Below are 25,763 nucleotides of genomic sequence, written 5' to 3'. Positions count from 1 at the left end.
AGGTTAGGATAAGATACAAGAGATAGGAACATAGGAAGCTGCCATATACTGAGTCAGACGCTTGGTCCATCTAACATAAGAGCATAAGAATAGCCCTGCTGGATCAAGCCCAAGGCCCATCTAGTCCAGCATCCTATTTCGCACAGTGGCCCACCCTCTAGCTTAGTATTGTCTTCACAGACTGGCAGCGGCTTCTCCAAGGTTTCAGGCAGGAGTCTCTCTCAACCTTATCTTGGAGATGCTGCCAGGGAAGGAGCTTGGAAGCTTCTGCTAAGGGGCGTAGCTATAATTGGGCGAATGGGTTCAAAGAACCCGAGCCATGCCCAATCAGGAGCCACCATTAGCGGCCCTGACATGCCCCCCGCATCTGACTTCAGACGCGGAGGCGGGAGTTTAGCTTCCGAGCGGGGGCCGCGCGGCCCCTTCGAGAGCTAAACAAAGGCCAGCGCTGCGTTCGCAGCACCAGCCAGGAGCGGCTCTTCCCTGCAAAGCAGCGCCAGCCTAACTAGTTCCTGAAGGGGCCACCTGGCCCCTTCAGAAGCTAAGACTGGTGCTGTGTTCGCAACGCAGCCCAGAAGCGGCTCTTCCCTGCAGGGAAGAGCCGCTCCTAGGCTGCGCTGCGAACGCAGCACCAGCCTTTGTCTAACTGCCCCTGCGTCTGATGTCAGGCGCAGGGGGCGGGGCTATTGGGGCACCCGCCGCGACCACACACGGGCCGCCAGCGGGCTAGCTACATCCCTGCTTCTGCTCTTCCCAGAGTGGCTCCATCCCCTGAGGGGAATATCTTACAGTGCTCACACTTCTAGTCTCCCATTCATAGACAACCAGGGTGGACCCTGCTTAGCTAAGGGGACAAGTGGAGCTTGCTACCACAAGACCAGCTCTCCTCTCAGAGAACACTATACCCAGCAAGTACCAGCTTCACTGGTTACTAGTTCTGGAGCATAGGATCATAGGAAGCTGCCATATTATCATTTATTTACTTACACAGTCAGACAGGTGTTATTGACTGGTTTGTTTCATCCAGACATCGAGTCCTTCCCAAGGACCTGGGATGCCAGAATTTTATTGTCAATGGTTATAGATATCGTCGCAGAATATAGGCTGTTCCCAGTAAAGTTGCTTTTTGTAATTGGCTGGTGGTGATTTCTGTGGCCCCGATGGTGTTGAGGTGCTCTTCAAGGTCTTTTGGAACTGCACCCAGGGCGCCAATACCACTGGGATTACTTTGGTCTTTTTCTGCCACAGCCTTTCAATTTCAATTTGTAGATCTTTGTATTTTGTAATTTTTCCTGTTTCTTTTTCTTCTATTCTGCTATCCCCTGGTATTGCTATGTTGATTATTTTAACTTGTTTTTCTTTCTTCTCGACTACAGTTATATCTGGTGTATTGTGTGGCAGATGTTTGTCTGTTTGTAGTCGGAAGTCCCATAATATTTTTACATCTTCATTTTCTTCAACTTTTTCAATTTGATGGTCCCACCAGTTTTTGGCTACAGGTAGCTTGTATTTTTTGCAGATGTTCCAGTGTATCATCCCTGCTACCTTGTCATGCCTTTGTTTGTAGTCAGTCTGTGCAATCTTTTTACAACAGCTGATTCGGTGGTCCACTGTTTCATCTGCTTCTTTACAAAGGCGGCACTTGCTGTATGTTGTTGTTGTTGTTATTATTAATTTGATTTCTATACCGCCCTTCCAAAAATGGCTCAGGGCAGTTTACAAAGAGAAATACAAACAAATAAAATGGCTCCCTGTCCCCAAAGGGCTCACATTCTAAAAATAAACATAAGACATATATACCGAGAAACATATATACCGAGTCAGACCATTGGTCCATCAGGCTCAGTATTGCCTACACAGACTGGCAGCAGCTTCTCCAAGGTTGCAGGCAGGAGTCTCTCTCAGCCCTGTCTTGGTGATGCAAGGGAGGGAACTTGGAACCTTCTGCATGCAAGCGCATGTAGGTGCTCTTCCCAGAGTAACCCCATCCTATCTGACAGTGCTCACACATGTAGTCTCTCATTCAAATGCCAACCAGGGTGGACCCTGCTTAGCAAAGGGGACAATTCATGCTTGTTTCCACAAGACCAGCTCTCCTCCTTGGGCAGTGCTGGTTAAAGCTTTTAAAGCCATCCTATGACTCCACCACCCCACCATATGAGCCTGCCCCATAACTCTGCTCTGCCTTGGAGGTCCTTTCATGGTTAGGGTTGTGGTTGGGTGGGTGCTGAGGGTCCACTGCCGACCCTTGAGACCACACCTGTGCCCATATCCTTTATGTGGTGGGCGGAGTGACTCTCTCAGGACTCTCTCAGTGGGGCCCTCTCTTCCCAGGTTGGAGGGGGCCCCACTGGACACAGTTTGCCAAAGGTTCCTTGGCAGCGGGAGCCAGCCTAGGCCCTCCTCTGGGTCATAGGAACATAGGAAGCTGTCATACACTGAGTCAGACCATGGGTCCATCTAGCGCAGTACTATCTACACAGACTGGCAGCGGCTTCTCCAAGGTTGCAGGCAGGAGTCTCTCCCAGCCCTGTCTTGGAGATGCTGCCAGGGAGGGAACTTGGAACCTTCAGCTCTTCCCAGAGTGGCTCCATCCCCTGAGGGGGAATATCCTACTGTGCTCACACTTCTAGTCTCCCATTCATATGCAACCAGGGCAGAGCCTGCTTAGCTATAAGGGGACAAGTTATGCTTGCTACCACAAGGCCAGCTCTCCTCACCTCTGGTCCAACAATAAATTGGGTCCAACTTCCAATTTATAGCGGATGTGTGCTCAGAACAGGACCCTTTTGGTGGTGGCACCCATAAGGTGGAACAGACTTTGCTGCCTGTTTTTAGATGGGCAGCAAGGACTGTGCTATTTCAGCTGGCTCCCAGAGGCATCTGGTGGGCCACTGTGTGAAACAGGATGCTGGACTGGATGGGCCTTGTGCCTGATCCAACAGGGCTGTTCTTATGTTGCTGTTCTTATGTGCAAAACACGGTTGTGTGCATGGATCCTGATCTTGCTCGTAGAAGCTGCTGCATCCATGGGCAAATCTCCCTGGCTGAATCAAGGCCCCAGTGCCTGCCACATTAATGCAAATAGAGCTCATTTGTGTGCAGATACATTTCACGAATTAGCTGCAGCCTCGTAACTCATGATGTGGTTTCCAGTGTGGTCTTCAGTGATTAACAAGCTGTTTGCTGCCAGTCTGGAGCGTGTGCAGAATATTAACGACCTGCTTGCTTTTAATCAATGGGTGTGCTTCTGCCCTGGGGAAGGGCACAGCGCTAGGTGACCCAGTGGCTGCTGTCACTCACATAGATCACCCCGTTGATTGAACAACCTAGGAAGGAGGCATTCCCCCATCAGTCAGCTCACAACTCCTGTTCTCCGTGATGTTTTTTCATTGAGTTTGGTGGTGGCTGAAAGAGGGGCTTGTGTAGAAGGCAGAGAGACATAGGCAGCCCTGCCAAGCTTTTCCCTAAGAGCCAGCTGGTCCACAAGCAGAAATCATCACGAGGCAAAGTTTTTCCTGTCACCCCATGTGCACGCTGGGGGAAAGGTTCACCCGTTGAACTTCTGCTTGTCACTCAGCCATTAAAGCCGGCTGCACAACTTCAGCCCTCCTGCAAATGTTGGACTACAATGCCCGTCATCCTTGACTCTTGGCCACTGTGGCTGGAGATGATGGGAGCTGCAGTCCAGGGACGGCTGTAGGGCTGACGTTGTGCAGCTCCAGGTTAAAGGCTCAAGAGTCTAGCCAGGAAAAAGCTGGCAACCCATTATTTCCTGTGCCCTCTTTCTTTTAGATTGTCCGCTAATCCCACCCCCTCACTGTCACTCACCCCTCTTGCCTGACGAACATACTTATGTCGCCATTTGTCTGAAGAGGGCAGCACTGTAAGCATGTTCATTGGGATGGTGGGCGGGTGACAGTGGGGAGCAGGACATAGGAACATAAGCAGCGGCCATATACCGAGGCAGGCCCTTGGTCCATCTAGCTCAGTACTGTCTACCCAGACTGGCAGTGGCTTCTCCAAGGTTGCAGGCAGGAATCTCTCTCAGCCCCATTTGGAGATGCCAGGGAGGGAACTTGGAACCTTCTGCATGCAAGCAGGCAGGTCCTCTTCCCAGAGCGGCCCCATCCCCTAAGGGGAACATCTTAAGAGTGCTCACACATGTAGTCTCCCATTCAACCCCTGCTAACTTGGCAAAGAGGCACTTTTTAATGTGGTGATTCTCTTTGTTTAGTAGGGGGAGAGTAACTGGCTCTATCCACCCCCAGCACAGTACCTCCTGTGACTGTTGCTGATGTCTATCTGATGTTTCTTTTTAGATTGTGAGCCCTTTGGGGACAGGGATCCATCTTATTTATTTATTTATTATTTCTCTGTGTAAACCACCCTGAGCCATTTTTGGAAGGGTGGTATAGAAATCGAATGAATGAATGAATGAATGAATGAATGAATGAATGAATGAAATGCAAACCAGGGTGGACCCTACTTAGCAAAGGGGACAATTCATGCTTGCTACCACAAGACCAGCTCTCCTCTCCATTTTCTCCACTGTGAGTGCTGCTTGCACTTTATAACATCTGCTCCTCTGTACATTGTACACTTGCTGTACGAGTGTGAATAGGGCTTTAATACCTGAATAGGGCTGACATTTTAGCAAAGCATTCTCCAAATGGCAAACCTAGGAGCCCTCTGCAGACCTTATGTTCAACATTTGCACGAGTGTACACCGTACATGGGTACAGAATGATCTGCACACAGCTACAGTGATTCACGTGATGCTGGATGCAGGCACAGCAGTAGGCTGAAAGAGCCCCTGGTGGCGCAGTGGTAAAACTGCCGCCCTGTAACCAGAAGGTTGCAAGTTCAATCCTGACCAGGGGCTCAAGGTTGACTCAGCCTTCCATCCTTCCGAGGTCGGTAAAATGAGGACCCAGAATGTTGGGGGGCAATATGCTGAAATCATTGTAAACTGCTTAGAGAGCTTCCAGCTATAGAGCGGTATATAAATGTAAGTGCTATTGCTATTGCTATTGCTATAGGCTTCCTATCTGTATCCTGCATTTCAAGGGGCCTGTGCCCAAGCTCACGTTTAACATAGACAGGGGGAGTGCATCCCTGTTGGTTCTGCTGGACCTCTCAGTGGCATTTGATACCACCGGCCGTGGTATCATCCTGGACCTCCGCTCAAGTATAGGGATTGGAGGCACTGCTTCTGAGCAGTTTCGGTCCTTCTTGGGGGAAGAGGGTGCTGGGAGACTACTGCTCAGCTCCATGGCCATTGGCCTGTGGGGTCACGCAGGGTTCAGTTTGTCCCTCATGCTGTTTAACATCTACATGAAACTGCTGGGAGAGGTCATCCAGGGACTTGGACTGAGTTGTCAGCAATATGAAGGTGACACTCAGCTCTGTTTCTCCTTTTCGCCTGATCCTAGGGAGGCAGTGGATGTCCTGAATCGGGGGCTGGAGGCCGTGATGGGTTGGATGTGAGCTAATAAACTGAAATTGAATCCAAGCAAGATGGAGGTGCTGTTGGTCAGTAGGAGAGCCCATCGGGATGAGGGGATTCGACCAGTTCTAGATGGGGTTGCGCTCCCCTCGAAAGAGCAAGTATCCAGCTTGGGGGTTTTGCTGGACCTGGCTCTGCTTTTGGAAGTTCAGGTGGAAGCAGTGGCCAGGGGTGCCTTTGCACAGCTTGCTGCCACCCTCACCCCTCTCACCGCCGAACCAGTTCGTGCAAGTTTGGTCAAACTGACTGGGAACCAGCTGGTTGGTTCAACTGAACCAGGGCGCTTTCCAGACTAGACCCTGCAACGGGGTCATGACACATCTCTGAAGTGTGCTTCCACACTTCCTGTGTCGTGATACCGCATTCCCGATGAAAGTGCCAGGGTGCCGTTCATAGGAACATAGGAAGCTGCCATATACTGAGTCAGACCCTTGGTCCATCTCGCTCAGTATTGTCTACACAGACTGGCAGCAGCTTCTCCAAGGTTGCAGGCAGGAATCTCTCTCAGCCCTATCTTGGAGATGCTGCCAGGGAGGGAACTTGGAGCCTAGATGCTCTTCCCAGAGCGGCTCCATCCCCTGAGGGGAATCTCTTCCAGACCTCACACTTCTAGTCTTCCTTTTGTATGCAACCAGGGCAGACCCTCTTAGCTTAAGGGGACAAGTCATGCTTGCTACCACAAAATCAGCTCTCTTCCCTGTCATATGTCGGATGCTTTGTTTCAAATTTAATCGCTGCGACTTAGTACTGCACTGCAATGGTTCCGGTCCTTTCATGAGGGGAGGGTCCAGAAGGTGGTGCTGGGGGACTACTGCTCGGCCCCGTGGCCATTGGCCTGTGGGGTCCTGCAGGGTTCGGTCTTGTCCCCCCATGCTGTTTAACATCTGCATGAAACTGCTGGGAGAGGTCATCCGGGGACTTGGACTGAGTTGTCAGCAATATGCAGATGACACTCAGCTCTCTCTCTCTCTCCTTATCACCTGATCCTAGGGAGCCCGTGCATATCGGGGGCTGTAGGCGGTGAAGGGTTGGATGTGGGCTAATAAACTGACTCCCACAAACCACTCCCATATGATTGTCTACAAGGCCCTTGATGTCTGAATAGGGCTGGAGCAGTGATTGATCAGGAACCAGGAAAGATTAGAGGTTATATGGCCGGTTGGAGTATATGTGCTTGGCCACTCCCAACTGGCAGACATACAAGGAAGAGTACAGCTCTGCTCGTGCTTTTAGATAGTGGAGATCCCAGGGGACCACTAGGATCCATCCAAGACAGGCTACTGAGCTGCCATATTGATTAGACGGTGATTAATTGCAAGTCTGCTGTCAGTATCTAGCTGTAGCCTTTCAGTCAGCAAGCAGACAGAGATGCAGTATGAGGTCTGTCTCCCAGATACAAAATTCCATGTCAACATGAAATGAAGCCACAGTGACTGAAGGCCATTCTGTCTCGCTGAGGGGGGCGGCCAAAGATCTCAAATGGATCTCTGGACTGTACCTCCTGGAAACAGCGGGCACTTCCTGTCCCTAGGTAGTGTGTGGAATCTCCTCAATAGCATTGCCCCCTCCTGCATGGCCTCCTTGTGATGAAAGTAGGAACCAAAATGTTCTGTGAATGGGTGCATGGGGGGGACGCAGTTCTGGGGAACACCAGCAGAACTGGAACCTAGGTCAGTAGCCATTTTGGGATCTGTTGTAAGAAGAGTTGTGCACAAGTGTGTGGTGTTAAGTAAAATTTGCTTGCTTTATATTTGGGTCTTGTGCAATTGTTTTATCAAGCTGCAGACGCACGTATTACATGGTGCCAGAAGAAAAGAAATGAAAGAGTGAATTGAATCCCTCCCCCATGGCTAACATCCTAACTGGTGAAACCCGGGTGCTATGTTAGAAGCACCGGTGCTGCTGCTGAGTTCAATTAATGCAGCATTAGTGATCACAGGGGAGTAATTCTGAGGACCTCCCATTCCCCCAGAAGGGCTCTGTGCCACCCAAAAATATGCCCCAGTTTTCTATGCTGCCAGGCTCCACCCCTTCACCTGTGAAGCTCCTCCCTTTAGCTCCCAGGCTCCACCTCATGAGTCTCAGCAGCAGCCTTGGCCAATACAGTTGGGAAGGCAACTGGAACTCCACCCTGTGTTGGGGTTCCTCTCCCATCTTGTTTTATTTCCCATTTTTCATTCATCCCTGCCCTTCCTCCAGAAACGAATTTCGACCCTGGACAGAAAGCAGACAGCCAGAAAGAGCCACCAAAGCCAAGTTCCAGTACAAACCTCCGGAAGAGAAGATGCTTCACGAAACAAGCTACAATGCTCAATTCACCGCCGAGGGCGCTAAACCTGGTCCATCAGATAACAAATTCCTCGAGAGAAGAAGGATACGCAGCCTCTATAGTGAGCCCCATAAGGAATCTCCAAAGGTAAGGAGGGAAGGAAGGAAGGGGATTGGCAGTGCAATCTGGCTTCAGTGCAAGCCCCCTTAATACAAGACATGTTCAGGTACAACCTCCGCTTGCTTTGGTGGGGTTTGTGCAGGAGATGTTCCTGCTAGATTTCTTATGCTGGTGGCATAAAAGTGGGCTGGTGCATCCATTCCAAGCCCTGAAATCCAAACTTTTGCTCCCCACAGTCTTAAGGCAGAGGTTACCAACTTTGGATCCCCAGATGTTGTTGGACTACAACACCAATCATCCACTGTGGCTGAGGGTGATGGGTGTTGTAGTCCAGCAACATTTAGGGATTCAAAGTTGAGAGCCCTTGATCTAAGGGAAAGTTTGGGTCAGTTGCAGAACTGACCCATCTGTATCCTGTCCATTTTCTGTCTGGTTGATCACCCAGTTCAGTGATTTTTCCTCTCCCACTATGGCTTTGTGGTTTCTTCAATAGATTTTTTTTATGCAAATGAGGGGAAATCTGCATGGGATTTCCCCCCAGAAAATTTCCTGAGAAATGTTCCCATTCAACATTTTCCAGAAAACCCACCTCTCTGGGAATCGTCATCCATCTCAAGGAGACTCTTGAAAGGGACTCTGGAGATTTGTGAAAATAGAGATGATGTGAAAAATACTTGGGGGGGGGCAGAGGGGAGAATCTCCAGGAATAACTGCAGTTACAGTTGACAACCCGAGAGAATTTATATATGGACTGCAGGTTATATCCCGATAAAGATGCCTGTTTTCTGGGCTCAGGATGTCCCCACAGTATCTCCGCACGCCCTCATTGGTAGGGCAGTATTGGCCAGTGAGTGCTGCTGGGGGTGAGAGGCAGTGAAGGCTGGAAAAGATCACTTTAACCCGTGGCAAACGTACCTGCCACCCCACACAGCATTTCATTTACCAGGGGCGGGTACGTTTGCCACAAGTTAAAGTGATCTTTTCCAGCCCTCAGCACCCCCTCCCCTGGAGTGCCCCCCCATCAGAGTACCCCCTCCCTCCCATGCCCCATCCCCAGAGTGCTGCTCACTGGCCCCCAGCTACACATCTTGCGGGGAGGCTGCCCATCCCCCACTGCTCATTTGGCTTCTGCGCATGTGCAGAGGCCAGCTGAACAGCAGGGGTGGAGCAGCCCCCCTGCGGGATGCCGGGTCGGGCGCCGCTGCCCCGCACAGCCTTCTGGGTACCAGCAGCGGGTAGCTTAAAGATCACTGGTGGAAGAGACCTCCTGCACCACCGCCGGAATGTTAGAGGAGGTAGGGAGGAAGGTTTCCCCACCTCAGTCAGATCTCGAAGAAATCACGAGTCAGCCGACTGGTTTTTCTGTATCTCAGAGGACCCGTCTTCCATTTCAACGTCTAAAACGGCACGTGTGCAGCAGAGTCTTTGCCGAAGCCCTTCCCAATCCCGTCTAAAGCCCTGCCAGGAAATCTCCCTTCTCCTCCAGTGAGAAAAGCAGTGTAAGGAAGGCATGAAGGCCGTAGCCGGGACAGGGGGCCTCTTGCCTTGCCACATGGCGAGCCCTGTTGTTGACATGCAACACTGCCTCCCCGAGTCAGATCTTTGCTCCATCTAGCCAGTATTGTCTGTGCAGACTGGCAGCAGCTGGCCAACCTTGTGGGCTGGTGTATTTCAGGCCTCTCGTCTGCAATTCTCTTAACTAGAAATGGCAAAGGTTGAACTTCAGACATTCTCCCTGCAGAACTCGTGATCGGTCACTCAGCAATAGGCCCGCCTGTAGCCTTTTTTTTTTTTTAAGGGTGGGGCGATAAAAAAAATTCAAAATTGACATAAAAGGCAATAGAAAGAACTGAACTGAAATGATTTCAATTCGTTAACTTCCAAACACACAGGGAGGAACTCTTAAAAACTGGCGCAAACAAAGAACAAAATGGACTATAAGCAGAAATCAAGGCTTATAAAAAACGCTACTCAGTTTATTGACAGACTTGCTATGTGGACATTTTCCTCTTTTTTAATGAGAGGCTCAATCCCAAAACATAATACATTCCCCCCAGTACATCCCAAAGGAAATTGTGGCCTCATGGTGTCTGGGTTTTCAAATGCAGATACTTTTGACATGATTGTACCATATTTTCCTGTCCTGATTATCAATTAATGGGAGCTTTTTGGAAACTGAAAGGGGGGGGAACCCATTTGGCCTTCCCATAGCTCAGGGGTTCTCAACCTTGGGTCCTGAGAGGTTGCTGGACTACAACTCCCATCATCCACTGTGTGGCTGAGGATGGCGGAAGTTTTCCAACATCATCTGGGAACTCAAGGCTGGACACCTCTGCCGTACATTTTAAATTTTTTAAATTTCAATGTGTTATTAATGTGTTTTTATCTATGATGATTTTATTTTTTAATAGATTGTAATTGTGTTATGTTTTATGTTTTTAATTCTGTACACCGCCTAGAGAGTTTTATACTAGGCGGTATATAAATTCAATAAATAAATAAATCAGTGACTGACTTTTCCCCAGTGCCTGGAAGCCTCTAAGGCAGTGTTCACTGCAAGGCCAGGGGTCTGGTGTGCGCCCCCCCCCCCACCCTAAAGGTGTGACCCCCTAATTGTTTATTGGGTTTGTGCATAGCTTCAGCCAGAGCGAAGTACTCTGCACAGTCCTCCTGGTACCATGCGGAGATCACCATTCCCAACATGCAGTGCTGCACTTTGCCCAGGGCCGGGAGAAGGGGCTCCTTTAAGGGAAATGGAGCCCTCTTGAGCCCCGGCACCATCTTGAAGGGCATGCGGGAGTATAGGCCTTCCCAGGGCTTTCCCCACAGAGCCCTTAAGAGAGGCCTCCATCTCTCTTAAAGGGCCCTCTCGGCACTGAGGAAAACACAGGACTCGGCTGAGGTCAGCACAGTGGGAGAGGGCTCTCGCATCGAAGGGTTTTTTGCCAAATTGGCCCCTGCTTGGAAAAAAGTGAAGATTATTGCTCTAAGGGCCTGGCTTACATTAATTCCAGATGATGACTACTAGGAATACTTATATACCACTTTTCACAAAACTACTCAAAATGGTTTACATTTTTTAAAAGAGAGAGAGAGAGATGGTTCCCTGTCTCCAAGTAAGGGTGTGCATGGAACTGGCTGGTCCGGTTCGAGACCAAACCGGACTGGGCCAGTTTGGTCCAGCACCCCCTCGGAAACCCCCCCCCCCCTTCGGTTCGGTCCAGGGGGAGTTCACAAACATTCTTTAAAAAAAAAAAACTTACCCCCTCTGGAGTTGTTCTCTGAGGCAGTGGGGGGGGTGTCTGCAGAGGTTAGGGTTCCCCCTCCCCCTGCTAGCCTCCCTTCAGTCCAAAACCAGCCTGTTCGGCCATTCTTCGGCCCGTTCAGGCCATTCCCAGTCCACACAGAGGCCCATTGTGCAGGTGCGGTGACCTCCAAAATGGCAGGCCCGAATGGGCCGAAGAACGGCTGAACGGGCCAGTTTTGGACCCAAGGAAGGCTGGTGGGGGGAGGGGAAACCTCTGAGGACCCCCACCCCCCCCCCCACTGCCTTGGAGAACACCCCTGGAGAGAGTAAGTTAAAAACATTTTTTGTAATTTAATCACGAACCCCCTGAACAGGGTGAGGGAGTTCAGTCTGGGGTCGGACCGAATGGGGTGAACTGAATCGTCGAACTGAACCGTTTCGACATCGAACACATTCGCCGTCAAACGTGTTTTCACATCCCTATCCCCAAGGACTCACAATCTAAAAGGAAGTAGACTCGACTAGTGATGGTGACTGGTCTGAAATTGGATCTCCAGGGCAGGGGATTCTTCTCTCCCCCCTGCCCCCCGCTTAAATCCAGTGCATACATTTGGGACTGACAGTATTAGTATCAGTATTAGCCCTCCCCAAATCAAACCCCTTGATGGAGCAACACACCAGAGATTCTCGAGATTCTCAGAAGTGACCATTCACTTTCTTGATCAGTTACGAACCGCAGGCGTGGTCTCCGATCCTGCCCGGTAAATGAAATCCTGCCACCAGGTCGCGCCTTTTTCTCTAAACTCCCTTTTTTCCTACCTCTCCCTGTGTGTCGTGCGTATTTCTCTCTGTGTCGGTGGTTTGTCGGTTGTGCCCGCCCAGGTGGAGAAGCCTAGCCCTCAGCCTTCTAAACCAAAAAAGACGACCACAAGCCATAAACCGCTGAAAAAGGCCAAAGATAAGCAGGTGGCGTCCAGTCGGTCCGTCAAGAAAAAGAGCGCCGAGGGCTCCAGCAGCACCAACGCCGAGGACAAGGAGAAAAGTAAAGAGATGAACAATAAGTTGGCCGAAGCAAAAGAGTAAATTTCACTGCACTTACTGTCTCTCCTCCTCTCTCTCTCTCTCTCTCTCTCTCTCTCTCTCTCTCTCCTCCTTTCTTTCTCCTTCGTTCATTCTTTTTTCCAAAAAATAAAGGCCACAAAATTAATTAGAGGCTTCTAATCTGCTTGTGTTCCGATTCGATTAGAAGCTTTTTATGTTTGATTTCCAAGGCGGATTAGAAGGCTGCTGTTTTGGGGTTTGGCTGCAGGGCAGGCAAGTGGGGATCTGGGCTGGAAAAGGCGCTCCGGATTACAGCCGCTTTCAATTACCGTGCGTTATGGATTTAGGGCATGATGGGAGACGGAGCTGGAGAGTCGAAGGCGCATCAGAAGAGAATTGCTGCTGGTTGCATGCACACTCATCCCCTGTTGATCTCTGGCAAACAGGCTGGGTTGGTTTTTCTGTTGTTTAAAAAAAAAAAAAATAACCAAAACCCACGAGGCCTGTTTGATTAGAGGAACCTGCAAGACCTGTTGGGTCACACAAAATTGTGTGCATTCACCATTTTAAGCCAAAACTCTCATGAGCTGCTTTCAGCTCTCCTGAAAACTATCAAGGGTCTTCAGGCAACAAGCCCTGGTTGCATCATTCCTTCCAGACGTTGACCGAAGGCATGGAGGGGAAGACGGATCACCCCTGGGTCCTGTCCTTGACCTTCGTAGGTCTGCTGGCCCAGCTTCCGGCCTCTGGGCCAGGGCAACACAACTTCAGCCCTCCACCTGTCATTGGACTGCAGCTCCCAGCATCCCTGACTATTGCCCACAGTGGCTAGGGATGATGGGAGTTGTAGTCCAGCAACAGAGGGAGGGCCTGAGTGGTGCACCTCTGCTCTGTGCATTCATCCCGTGGCTATGGAGCTGCATGCATGATCAAAAGCCCTACCAGGTGTGTGGAGTCATCAGGTGTGGAGTCCCACGTTCAACCTCTGCTAAATACCTGGAGGTTGAGGGTGGGGTCCAGGCAGCAACAGACTCCTAGCCAGCCCTCCACGTTTTCAGTCAACATGAGGAAGGAAAAGTGATCACAGGGCTAATGCCTCTTCTATGCCTTACCCCAGGGGTCCCCAACCTGGGGTTCCCAGCTGATGCTGGACTACAACTCCCATCACCCCCTGTTGGCCATTGCTTGTGGACGATGGGAGTTGTCGTCCAACAACATCTTGGGATCTACGCTTGGAAGTTTAGCATAAGCTTTGCCTTATGCCGTGGAGTTCTGGTGGAGGAAAAACCTCCATTCGCGCCACTAAGAGAATTCAGGAGTCAAATCCTTGCGCTCAGTAACTTGCAGCATCAGCCCTCCCCTCCATCACCCCACCTTAAACTTGAGCCTTTCTGGTCCAGATAATGGACCAGTTCCACATTTGCACCCTTGTGAGAGGCAACGGAAGGGCTGCCCTATGGCCCCCGCCTCCTCCGGGGCCTTCTAAACCGTTCAAAAGATGTAGCGTCAAACCCTTTCTAACCAGTGGCTTTCAGGATGAGGGCCCAAGGGAGATGTGGTGGTGAATGCATCTAGCCCAGGGGCAGGCAGCCAGGCAGCCTTGGCCCTCCAGCCATTGCTGAACTACAACTCCCATCATCCCCAGCCACTGTGCATTGAGTAGGTTAAGAAGAGCCCTGCTGGATCTGGCCCAAGAAGGCCCATCTAGTCCAGCACCCTGTTTCACCCAGTGGCCCACGAGTGGCCGGAGGGGAGGGCATGCCCTCTCTCTTGCTGCTCCTCCGCATGTTGTGGCATCCCATCTGAATGTATAAGACCCTCCTCAGCTGCCTCATACCGAGTCAGACCACTGGCTGTTTTAGCTCGGCATTGTCTGCACTGACTTAGCAACACAGGAAGCTGCCACATGCTGAGTCAGACCCTTGGTCCGTCTAGCTCAGTATTGTCTTCACAGACTGGCAGTGGCTTCTCCAAGGTTGCAGGCAGGAATCTCTCTCAGCCCTATCTTGGAGAAGCCAGGGAGGGAACCTAGAACCTTCTGCTCTCCCCAGAGTGGCTCCATCCCCTGTGGGGAATATCTTGCAGTGCTCACACTTCTAGTCTCCCATTCATATGCAACCAGGGCAGACCCTGCTTAGCTATGGGGACAAGTCATGCTTGCTACCACAAGACCAGCTCTCCTCTTGCAGTGCCTCCCCAGAGTTTTGGCAGGCAGGGGGTCTTCCCCAGCCCTCCCTGGAGATGCATCTGCATGCAAAGCAGACGCTCGGCCACTGAGCTACGGGCAGCCCCATTCCCCCCAATCCCCCCTTTCTGTCCAGTGTCACCATGTTCCGCATTCCCCCACCCCTGCTGTTAGCAGCAGCCAGTGATGTGGAACTGGGTGGGAGATGTAGCCCATTGTGAAGTCACAACAGGAGGAAAGTGCTGCTAGAAACATGACGGGGAGACCTAGGTGGGCAACAGTGTTCCCTCTAACAGGGACTCCCAGATGTTGTTGACTACAACTCCCATAGTCCCCAAGCAAAAGGCATTACAGCTGGGGATTCTGGGAATTGTAGTCCACAACATCTGGGAATCCCTCTTAGAGGGAACACTGGTGTGCCGTTGTCTATTCAGCCCCTGCCGCACATGGGCCGTCACATCTGGTTTGACTGCCAGGCTGTTTGGAGATCTAACGTCTACTTAGTGGAGGTTTGAAATGTTAAATTGCCTATCGCCACATTCTGGGTTTCCGCCGGGAAACATTAGAGCACCGGTGGTCAACCTGAAACTCTGCAGCTGTTGTTAGACTACAACTCCCATCATCCACAGCCACAAGGGCTGGGGATGATGGGAGTTGTAGTCTGACAACAGCTGGGAAGCCTATTAAGAACAGCTGGCCATCCCTGTGTTAGGGACCCCTACATTCCCCCCCCCAATACAGTCACTGAATGTGCAGAGGGGCGTTTGGATCAGGTCCACCGAGCCCGGCCCTGAAACTGGTGCACCCTCTGGCGGCACCCGCCAACGTCTGCATTTCCATTGTCCGTGTGTACACACAAAAGGCTCCTCCACATGATCAGGAGCCCAGATCTTTCCAGGGTACCCTGCCGCCTGGAGGAGAGGCTCATAATAAGCCGCTTTCACATGCCGAATGCAGAGGCTTCAGGGGTGTCGCTAGTGGACACGATCCCACTCCTCACTGCACATCCATTGGATACATGGAGTGCTGAACAAGGGAACGACCCAAATTGTCCCCATCCTGCAGGTCTTCCTAGGGCAGGATTATGAAATGTAGGTCAAGCTCTCAGAAAATCAAACTAAATGTCCAGGTTTGGGAATCAAAAATACCCAGGGATTTCTCTGACCAGTCTAAATGTTCTGGTCAGAACTCACTTCAATAGATTCAGTAGACGGCCACATTTCAGATGATGACTATCACATGGGCACGAACAGGATCCAGTTGCTGAGGAATGGGTGAACTGGTTATGTTTAGCCAGGAGAAGGGAAGACTAAAGGAGGCTATGATGCCTGTCATGAAATACCAGAAAGGCCGTCACCAAGGAGGAGAAGTGGCCATGTTCTTTGTTGCTGCTTAGGACCAATGGGTTGCAGTGGCAAGGAAGTGGATTCAGGCTCGGTACTGGGAAGGATTTGCCAGTGGAACAGCCTGCCTCATGAACAGTATTCCCTCTAACATGGATTCCCAGATGTTCAGTATAACTCCCAGCATCCGCAGCTGCAATGGCCTTTGGCTGGGGATTATGAGAATTCCTGTCAGAGGGAACACGGCTCATGAAGTGACAGGCTCTTCTTCACGGGTAGCTTTCAAACAGAGGCTGGGCGGCCATCTGTTAGCGATGCTGGAGCAGTTTCCTACACTGAGCAAGGGGTTGGACTAGAAGACCTCTAAGGGACCCTTCCAACTGAAACATCCTGATTCTCTGAGGGAAACCTTTCTCGGGGGTCCAAGGAAAAGAAGAGTAATGTTCTGTTCAGCAGAAAGGGAGTGAAAAAGCAAAGCAGCGTGTTCCTCTGTCTGCATGGCTTCTGACGATACAATTTAGATTGATTACCACTGAGCTCCTAGATCAGGGCTTGGGCCCTCAGATGTGGTCAGACTACAGCTCCCATCATCCCTAGCCACAAAGGCCATTGTAGCAGGGGATGATGGGATCTGTAGTCCGACCACATCCCTGCCCTGGATGTGTTCGGTTCCAACAGTCAAAAAGTTTAGTTTAATCTGCTGGTTTCTCAAGTGAGATCACTGTGGCCAGTCATTAAATTATTATTATTATTTTTAAAAAGACTTAGAAGATTACACTGGGCAGAGTGAGGAGAAGCTGGCATTCTGTGGTATTCTTGCCAGGCCCCATTTTTGCCAATTAGTTTTCGAAATCACAGAGAAAGGCAGTTAAGGAGCATCACAAGGTCTGCATTGCAAGGACCCTGTTGCTATGGAGATGTTGAACCCCGGACCTATTATTATTATTATTATTATTATTATTATTATTAATTGTTATTATTAATTGTTATTATTAATTATGATGATGATGATTCTAGAGCGATGGAATTTTCAGAATGCAAATGCTCATTTTGGAGATAGCTGAGAATAAGCAGAAATAATGCTGGCTTAGGAGAACATATCTAAAGGCTAGGGACAGCTGTATGATATATATGTTAGCAAATGTGGTTGGCTTGATTACTGAATGGAATGCAGAAACCCAATTGTAGCGTATCGTGTGTGACGTGTTCTATATGGCTTGTGCCCGGACGCTTTTGACCCTTAAGTCTGTGTAATGAATTCTTTCGTGGTGTATTTCCAGGCGTAGCTGTGTTAGAAGTGTAGAGTGTGACGTATAGCCAGGATTGTGTGTATTTTTGAGGGGGAAATGGGGCGTTCAGGAATCTCTGTCAGGAAGTGTGGAAATTATTTGACATTTCCCGCAGGTTTCGTTTGTTTAAAGAAACACGTGCATGCATCATGGAGTGACCTTCACTGGCCCATAATGCTCATTTGCTACTCAGAATGCTTAGAGAAAAACCGGCACATGGACATTGTGTGATTATGTACAGCACAGCTCTGAAGAGGTGTGCAACCTAAGTATGCCTCTCCATCCTAAAGCATCTTGCTAGGTACCCAAGAAGAGCCAAGCATCAAAGAAATCTGGGCCATGGTTTAGAACCTGGATTCCCAACCTGTGGTTTCCCAGAGATCCTGCTGAACTACAGCTCCCATAACCCCAAGCGGCAATTCCTTCAGTAACATCTGGGTGCTTTCCACATTAAACCCTAAAACAGGGGTAAAATGCTTCGGCTTGGCAGAATCGTATGGAAAACGACCCCCAGAATTTCAAACTCCTACAGTGGGAAAATACAGCTACTTTTCTGCAACGGACTGGCAACGTTGTCGCATGATAACACAAAGATAAAATCCGAAGTCAGCCATCGGAAATGTGAAAGGCACCTTGCTGTCCGAGCAGAGACTGTGGTGTCACAACACAGGGAGTACGGAAGCACACTTAAGCAGATCTGTAGGGACTCTGTTGTGGGGTTTAATCTGGAAAGCGCACTGGAGTAGACAGGTTGGGAACTCCAGATTTAGAGGTGCATCTGAAACTGGGAATCCCCAAATGTAGAACTTCTCTGGGTCAGAGTTTGTTCCAGATGTCAAATGCAGCATCATGTAGAGACAGGATGAGGGCTACAAAGCACGTTCATCTCCTCCTTGCCCTCGGCATTTCCTTAGCTGTGTCTCAAGTGGAACCATCCCTTCCCTTCCAGTTGGTTGATCTGTCATCTTGGGATGCACAGGGGAATATTGGTAGGGTATTGAGAAGCCCAATGTGGCATTTCACCTCCCAGCCTCTAGCAATGGGGCAAGAACGCCAACTCAGTTTCAGTCAGCTTTCCTTTCTGGGATCGGATAAAATCAGTGGGCCAGTTCAGACTGCATCTTTCCAGTATCTCACTCCCACTGACTTCTGTAGCTCTTGAGGCTGCAATTATGTGCACACTTATCTGGGAATAAGTTCCATTAAACATACATACCACCGGCTGTACAAATGTTTACCTTTGGATGGTTCATCATTCATTCGTAGAATGCTTAAACTGCCCCCTGCTGGTCCATGTGGGAACTCCTCTCTAAGGAAATGGTTGTTTTCTTTTCTTTTGCTTTATCTCATGGGTTATTGAGGAAGCAACAGACTTCTAGTGGGTTTCCCCAAACACACACACAATTCTCTGATAAACTACCAAGTGTCTCATCTAAGGCTGACCATAAATCACCTGAAATTTATTGTGCTGAATGCCAACATGATGATTTTTTAAAAAACAATTTAAATTTTCTTCTAAAATAAGATCTCTGTCTTGGCAAACTTGTGTAATATATTTCTTTGCATTCCTTGTACAAATATTTGATTGCTGGCTTCCCCTCCCCTCCTTCCCTTTTGAATATCTCGACACCTTTGTCTGCTTGTTTGATCACAGCCGCTGTTTGTTCGTGTTCTCTTATTTTGCCCTCTTTGCAAGATGGTGCTAAAAATCCTTTCCACGGCTTGTTTATATACCCCCACTTGGCTTTGCAAAAGAAAAAAGAAAAAGAAATAAATACCACAATCACCTGCTTTGCTCATTCGCAGTGTTTATGTTGGAAAACTCATGGTCCTCCATGGATTCATTTCTGCTCTGGCCTCCGGGAGGCAGATACGAGGTATCTAATTAATATTTTGTGGCCTGGGTTCAATTCCATATCACACCAAAAATAAAAAAGTTTCCCAAAACCAGGTTAGAGCATTAGAGTACACGTCTTCTCCTGGCACTATCTTCAACTTTGCTGTTAATAATCACAACCAAATTGATATTAATGTATTGCCAATAGATTGCAGTGTGCTTGTGGACTGTGTGCTTGCTTGAATAGGAGGCCTGCTTCCCTTTCTTCCTTAAAAAAAAAATTCTGGACAATGATGAATAAATCATAAATTCTGAAGATGAACACCTACCCTCTTGATTTTATTTTATTTTTGTGACTGGGTAAGTCAAAAAAGCAACCTGAGGGTAAGTCCTGTGGAAGATGCCAGTTTTATGTAGCAGAAGTAAGAAATGGTGCAATGTCAGTTTTAGGTGGCAGAAGTAACAAAGAAATGGTGCAGTGTCTGGTTCTTCTTAAGACAGCTGTTAAGCTAACTTGGCACAATCCTGATTATTTAGAAGTTGGCCTCACCTAGAATTGAGAACCTAAAGCAGAGTTATCCAACTTGGGTCAGCAGAGGTGGTTGGACTACAACTCCCATTATCCACTGCCACTGCGGGTGCAGGTGATGGGAGTCCTAGTCCAGCAGCATCTGCCAGTGTCGACCCAAGTTTGAGAACCCCCAACCGAAAGGATTTACACAGATGACTGTGGAACGTTGAAGGCACAGCAGTGAATCAAATCTGCTCATTCCTTGAGTTGTTTTCAGTTCAGTCTGCAAGTTTTGATCCATTGAACTGGCAGATTGCTCTACTCAGGTTTTAGCGGATCAGTCCGTAACCGCAAATGCTTAATGGGTGGGGGTGCAAGTTCACTGTTTCAGCTTCTTTTGATTCCAGTGTATTCTTATATTTGTATAGTGGGGAATTAAAAAACCAACCAACCAACCCAAAGTGGTCATTCACACAGCTGGAAACTGAGCTCAGGACATGGGTCCTGTCTAGGTTTGGGAGCTGTGTGTGCTCCCAATTTTTGGTTGTGTGAGAGCAAACAACTAGGTAGGAGGAGGGAGATGTCATTGAGGCTATTCACATGAGCGTGCGAAACCGGGCTAAGGGAACCTAGCCCAGCTTTGCACGCTCATGTGAACCACCAGGATGGCACCCGATCCTGTTGGCTACATGGCGGCAAACCCACCTATGTTGCCTCCCAGTTAAATGAGGTTAAGGGAGCAGGCACACTCGGGGGAGGGGGGATCCCAGTAACGCACTGCACACTCACACGGTGCATTCTTGGGGCCTGGGGGGGCACTTCCCTGCACCCGACCCTTGGAGCTGCCAGGAGAGCCGTGGGTGGACCGCAGGACAGCGGCAATCCTACCGCCCAGCAAAGGGCGAGTGATCATCTGTGGGGAGGGTCAGGCAAACCTGCTCTCCCCGCAGACTTTGGAGGAGCTCTTCTCACTGATCGTGAGAAGAGCTCCATTGTGTAGAATCCAGGTAGGAGCCAAGGCTGGGTGGGACAGCACTGTCCTACCCCACTTCCATACCCAGCATTTGACCAAGACAGGAGGAAAAGATGCCTTCCTACCTTCTCCTCCTACCCAGCGTTTCCTCTTGCCTGGATTCCACACAATCACTTCCTCCTCCTCCTACCTATTTGTTTGCTCCCACAAAACTGAAAATGGGAAGCACAGACAGCTCCCAAAGAGTTTTCGGTGGTGTGAATGACCTCAAAATCCTACAGATGGCCTTTCCATTTAGGAAAGAGTAAGAGCTGCTGCCCCCAGGCATGGCGTGAGTTTCAGTCACTTTGCTAAAGCTAAGCTAAGCTTGTCTTCGCCTCGCCAGCCCCTGGATGGGAGGCCACTTGGCAACCCTATGAACATTGCCTTGTGTTCTATCATGGAAGAACGTCAGAGTGTACATATGATCAAGTAAACAGCTGTAGTTTTTCAAATCATGCTTCCTTCAGTACCTCAAAAAGGCATCAAAGCTGAGATTTTGGCAATGTGTATATTTCAATTTAACAATAGTTAATAAGCAATCAACAAAACTATCTCATGGATTGGAAACAATCACATTTTTAATGTTTTGTTGTATTTAAGAAATGTTTCTATACCAGTGTTCAGTAAAATATCACAGCAATTTACAATAACAAACAATAAACACTGGAAAAATCCTACAAAAACACTAAACTGCAAAGATGACCAGGAAACTCACAGCAGAGATCAGGTGAGGGAGGGGCATAACAGCGTTCAGGTTTCAAAGGTCAACTGAAACAGACTCATGCTTACCTGCTGTCAAAAGGCCAGCAGCTCGCCAAGGTTTCAGGCTGGAGACACTCCCAGCCCTTCCAAGAGGTGCTGCCAGGGATTGAACCTGGGACCGTCTGCGTTCAAGCAGATGCTCTGCCATTGAGCTACGGTCCTCTCCCCTATCTTATAGCAGACAGAACTCACATGTAGTCACTCATCCAAATGCAAACCAGGGCAGACACTGCTTAGCTAAGTGGACACTTTATGCTCACAAGACCAGCTCTCCCCTGCACAGTGGTACACTTCCTATCTCTATCCTGCATTTGAAGGGTCCTGTACCCAGGTATACCTTTAAGATGAATGCATGTACATACAGTCATTGCCACAAAAACCTGTACGCATGTATTCAGGTATGCACATATGCATTTTGTGTCCATGTACAGTCATTGCCACAAAAACCTGTACGCATGGATTCAGATATGCACATATGCGTTTTGTGTCCATGTACAGTCATTGACACAAAGACGTGTATGTTATCATTGACACCAAAAAGTATCATTGACACCACAACGTAATGTCCGAATAGGTCTATATTCCATCAGGATTCCACTCAACGTGGCTCATGTGTGAAACAGCTTTCCTATGCTTTTCCTAAGACACCCTCATCTGACCAACTGATCTAGAAGCGCCTAACACACTTTTGCACATGCGAACAGCAGCTTACGTTTGTTTGACATGTGCTTCTGGGAAACTCAAAACATTATTTTCAGCTCTGGGGTAGTCTTAGAACACCCATTTCATGAAATGGTTTGCTCAATGACATGCCTATTAAGAACACAAAAATGTGATGAGCTGGGTTCGAGATAAGATTCATTGACTCCACCTGCCATCTTGTCCACAAAATTGGGTGTGTGCATACATGCATGTAAACACGCCAAAAGCAGAAACCGACATGCAAAACTGAAAATGCGCTCACAACTGTAAATTAAACTGTAACGATTATGATGATAGTGTAAACTAACCTAATGACAAGAACTGTAAACCAAAAGGCTAGATTTTTAATCGAGTGGCACATGTTGTGGCATAACTGGAGCTTCTTTTCCCCTCCTCCAATTCGATTCTTACTTGATTCAGTTCTACTGATTTTGCGGCAAATTTCACCTATGAAATTTGTGCCACTGCTGCCACTGCCCCAGTCATTTGGCTTTCCCCCCTTCAGTGGTCCCATCCCCCTCCTCACTGGTCCTGATGTCACCCCTCTTCCTCTCACCAGCCTCACCACCTGGTGTGCACCTTGGGGCAATTCCAAGGGTAACGGAATCAGACATGTTACCACATTTTCAATGTCTAAATATAGGCAGATTTTCAAGTTGATTGATATTATATACGCCCACTGGCAAGAGAACATTTACTTGGCCATAGTTTTACAAAACTCTTAAATATTATAGACAATGTCTGAAACCATCAAAAGACATTGGTAACGGAATCAGAAACGAAATGATGTCCAAAAACCCTGATTCCGTTACCATTGGAATTGCCCCTTGGTGGTGTAGGCCATCAAGGCAGTGTGAATGGAACTTTACTCCAGCCACAGCTTTGTCTGCCAGCCCCTCCTCACCAGCAACAGTTTGCACTCTCGCTCACTCTCCCTGCCCCCCAACACCAAACCTGTCTGTCTTCTCCTGAAATGGAGGAGACAAAGCAGACAAGTTTGATGTTAGAGGGAGAGAATAAGTGGGTGCTGGTGCAGCAGCAGCAACTTGGAAAGGCCAGAAGACGAAGCTATTACTGGATACAAGCTATGTTCCATAGGAACATAGGGAGCTGCCTTCTACTGAGTCAGACCCTTGGTCCATCCAACTCAGTGTTGTCTACACTGACTGGCAGCAGCTCTCCAAAGCTTCATGCAAGAATCTTTCCAGTCCTAACTGGAGATACTGCCAGGAATGGAAGCCGGGACCTTCCGCGTGCAAAGCACACTAGCCTACACCACCAAGCAGCGGCATACCCTGGAGGGGAGGCCAGTGTGGGGAAGAGGGGTGGCTTCAGGGCCTGTCAAGTAGAGAATAGGGCCAGCATGGGAGGCAAAGGACCAAAGCTCTCTGGCCCAGGGGGCAGGATCAAGGGGGCTCACTGCCATTCGTCTCCAGTCACCAACAGCAATGGGCCGGTACTGATCTATCAACTCAACAAAAATAAGCTGAGGGCCAATTCACACATGACGGGGCAAGCCTGCATCTCATACACACACCCTCACTAGGGAGCCAGACTTAGTTGCCACTCCTTGCCTGGGGGACTTTCAGTGGCAAGCCGGGTTTCCCCACTCTGTTACATGTGAATGGGCCCTCCTCCGTGTGGTGGAGGGTTGGAGTGCATTGAGAGAGAGGCAGGTTTCCAATACCCTGCTCAGATATGAAACTCTCCTTGTTACTTTGGTGCAGCCAGCACTGTGGAGCCTAGACTCCCTCACAGGGACGTTGTGGGTCTCCACCACACAGGCTGTTCAATGCATCATTAAGGCTTCCATCTCTTTATTGTAAAAAATGAAAATATCCACTGTGGGGAGGTGATTAGGATCAAGACCAGCACATATGGGGAGGGAGTATTCAACCTTCACTTCTTGTGCTGGGATCCTGGCAAATATTCCCCACACCCTACCCCACTCCACCCCACAGCTGCTGTTGACCCCATGAAGGAAGCTCCCATCAGCGCCTAATGGAGTTTCCTTCCAGCGTTAGGAGCAGCCACAACCACAAGGTATTAGAGGACAGTTTGGATGGAGAAATTGGTGAGACTAATGGGTTAAAGCCGCCCCCCCCCCCCGCAAAACACACACACACACACACACACACACACACACACACACACACACTGCAGGTCCAATTCAGACCATGATAAAAAATGAAACTTGAATTTTTGCAAGACAATTTGAATTAGGAGAATTCCCTACCCAAATTTATGACAAGTCAAATAGAAAGAAAGGAATGATTGACTATCAGAAATTTTTTTTTTAATGAATAAACACTAGGAGGAGGGGGCGGGATGAATAGCCAGTTTGGCCAATAAATATTCCGCATTGTGTCCTATGCTTATATTTTTATCTTAAGCATCACAACATGAGCCCTTGGAGTTGACCTGGTCTGTTTAAAGATGTGTGAAAGTACAGGCACAGCTATATTCAATACAAGAATTGATTATAGGGACACAGGAAACTGCTTTTTCAAAAACCTCCTTTTTAGGGTTGGTATTTAAGCCACCTAATGGCGCAGTGGGGAAATGACTTGACTAGCAAGCCAGAGGTTGCTGGTTTGAATCCCTGCTGGTATGTATCACCACAACTCCCATCATCCTTTTGCCACTGTGGCTGGGGATGATGGGAGTTCAAATCCAACCACATCTGGGGACCCAAGGTTGGGAACGCCCAGCAGAGAGAACACAAGGTGTTGTAAAAACCAGTTTAAAGGCCCAGACTGGTAGCATCAGTTGAGACTAGCCTTTGAGAGCAGAATCAATCCCACAGATTGTTCCTATGACTTATGAACTGGGCTCTCATTGTTGCATTCCCTACAACAGAGGCTCTCAGATGTGGGTCCCCAGATGTTGTTGGACTACAACTGCCATCACCCCCAGCCCCAACGGCCAAAGGAGCTGTCATCGAAAGGATGATGGCGTTGGGGTTTGTGATTTATCAAAACGCCAGCAAAAGAAGTTACCCGCTCCAGTTCCAGAGTTTGGTTGTTGCATGGCGCATGGAGCCTATTGTACAATCTAAATACTAAGTTGATGTATTGGTGAAGTACATTTGGGATAAGAAAGACCTAGTCCTATCTATCAGCTACATAATGGATAGGGAGAGATGTTTCCATCTTCTCTCTAGGAAGAAAGTAAGAGGGCTGACTCACTGCAGGAAGTGCCTGAGGAGTCAAGGCAGGCAGGGGTCATCGAGTAGAGGCAAGCAGGGGCAAGTAAGGAGACCCTCACTCACTACCTCCCCTCCCAGTGCCCCTAGTGGTCATTAGGATAGTCAGTGCAAAAAGTCGGTGCCCTGGGACTCCATCTCCAACAGATGAGTCCAAAGGGATCCAAGCCTGAGAACTCCCTGCCTTCCTAAGGAAATCCCCACCACCACCACCACAAAGCAACAGGTCCCTACCAAGATCAAGGGTTGCGATCAGTCTAGTCACTGGTGTGGAATGACGACACCCTCTCTTTTGCTTGCAGGACCCCTGATCAAGCCACAGGTGCTACAGCCGAGGAACCAGGTTCCTTAGGACAGGAGCAGCCCACGGAAGTCCAACCCCTGCCCTCCACTCCTGAGCAAGTTGCTGGGACCAGCATGTCGGCTGCATGAAACCCGTAAAGCCTCCTTTGAATACAATAAAGAAATCCCACACTGGTGCTGCACCTCCGGTTGCCTGTGAATCACTTCTGAAGGTCTCCCTGGGCCGGCTGGATCAGGGGTGGCAGTGTCTTCCTCCCACTCGTAATGAGCCTGGATTGTTCTGAGGGTGTTGTGGAAGCCAAGCCAAGAGCAGCTGGGACCCTTGTCTGAGTGGGAAAGCACTTCCACTCGGGAGGAGCAGCTGCGCATGTTTTCTGCCAGCTGCAGTTCTGCATAAGGCACCCAAGGCATCGCTATAATTGGTG

General features: G+C 49.1%; 1 protein-coding gene across 2 annotated transcripts in view; it reads left to right on the top strand.

Moving 5' to 3' along the window:
* MAP6 (microtubule associated protein 6) overlaps positions 1-25,520 on the top strand; it is a 60,825-nt gene extending 35,305 nt beyond the window's left edge. Inside the window, exons 2-4 of one of the 2 annotated variants that reach the window (XM_053308670.1) lie at positions 7,709-7,925; positions 12,028-12,224; positions 25,338-25,520. In XM_053308670.1, coding sequence (XP_053164645.1) covers positions 7,709-7,925; positions 12,028-12,224; positions 25,338-25,467 — 544 coding nt within the window. In that variant the 3' untranslated portion in view covers positions 25,468-25,520. The remainder of the gene's footprint in view (positions 1-7,708; positions 7,926-12,027; positions 12,225-25,337) is intronic. The other variant, XM_053308671.1, reaches the window with a different exon arrangement.
* Positions 25,521-25,763: the final 243 nt, after the last annotated feature.

This window comes from Hemicordylus capensis, chromosome 3 (assembly GCF_027244095.1).
Source record: "Hemicordylus capensis ecotype Gifberg chromosome 3, rHemCap1.1.pri, whole genome shotgun sequence".
Classification (NCBI taxonomy): Eukaryota; Metazoa; Chordata; class Lepidosauria; order Squamata; family Cordylidae; genus Hemicordylus; species Hemicordylus capensis.
The sequence above is the reverse complement of the archived record's forward strand: the minus strand, read 5'-3'. Positions and strand labels throughout refer to the sequence as shown.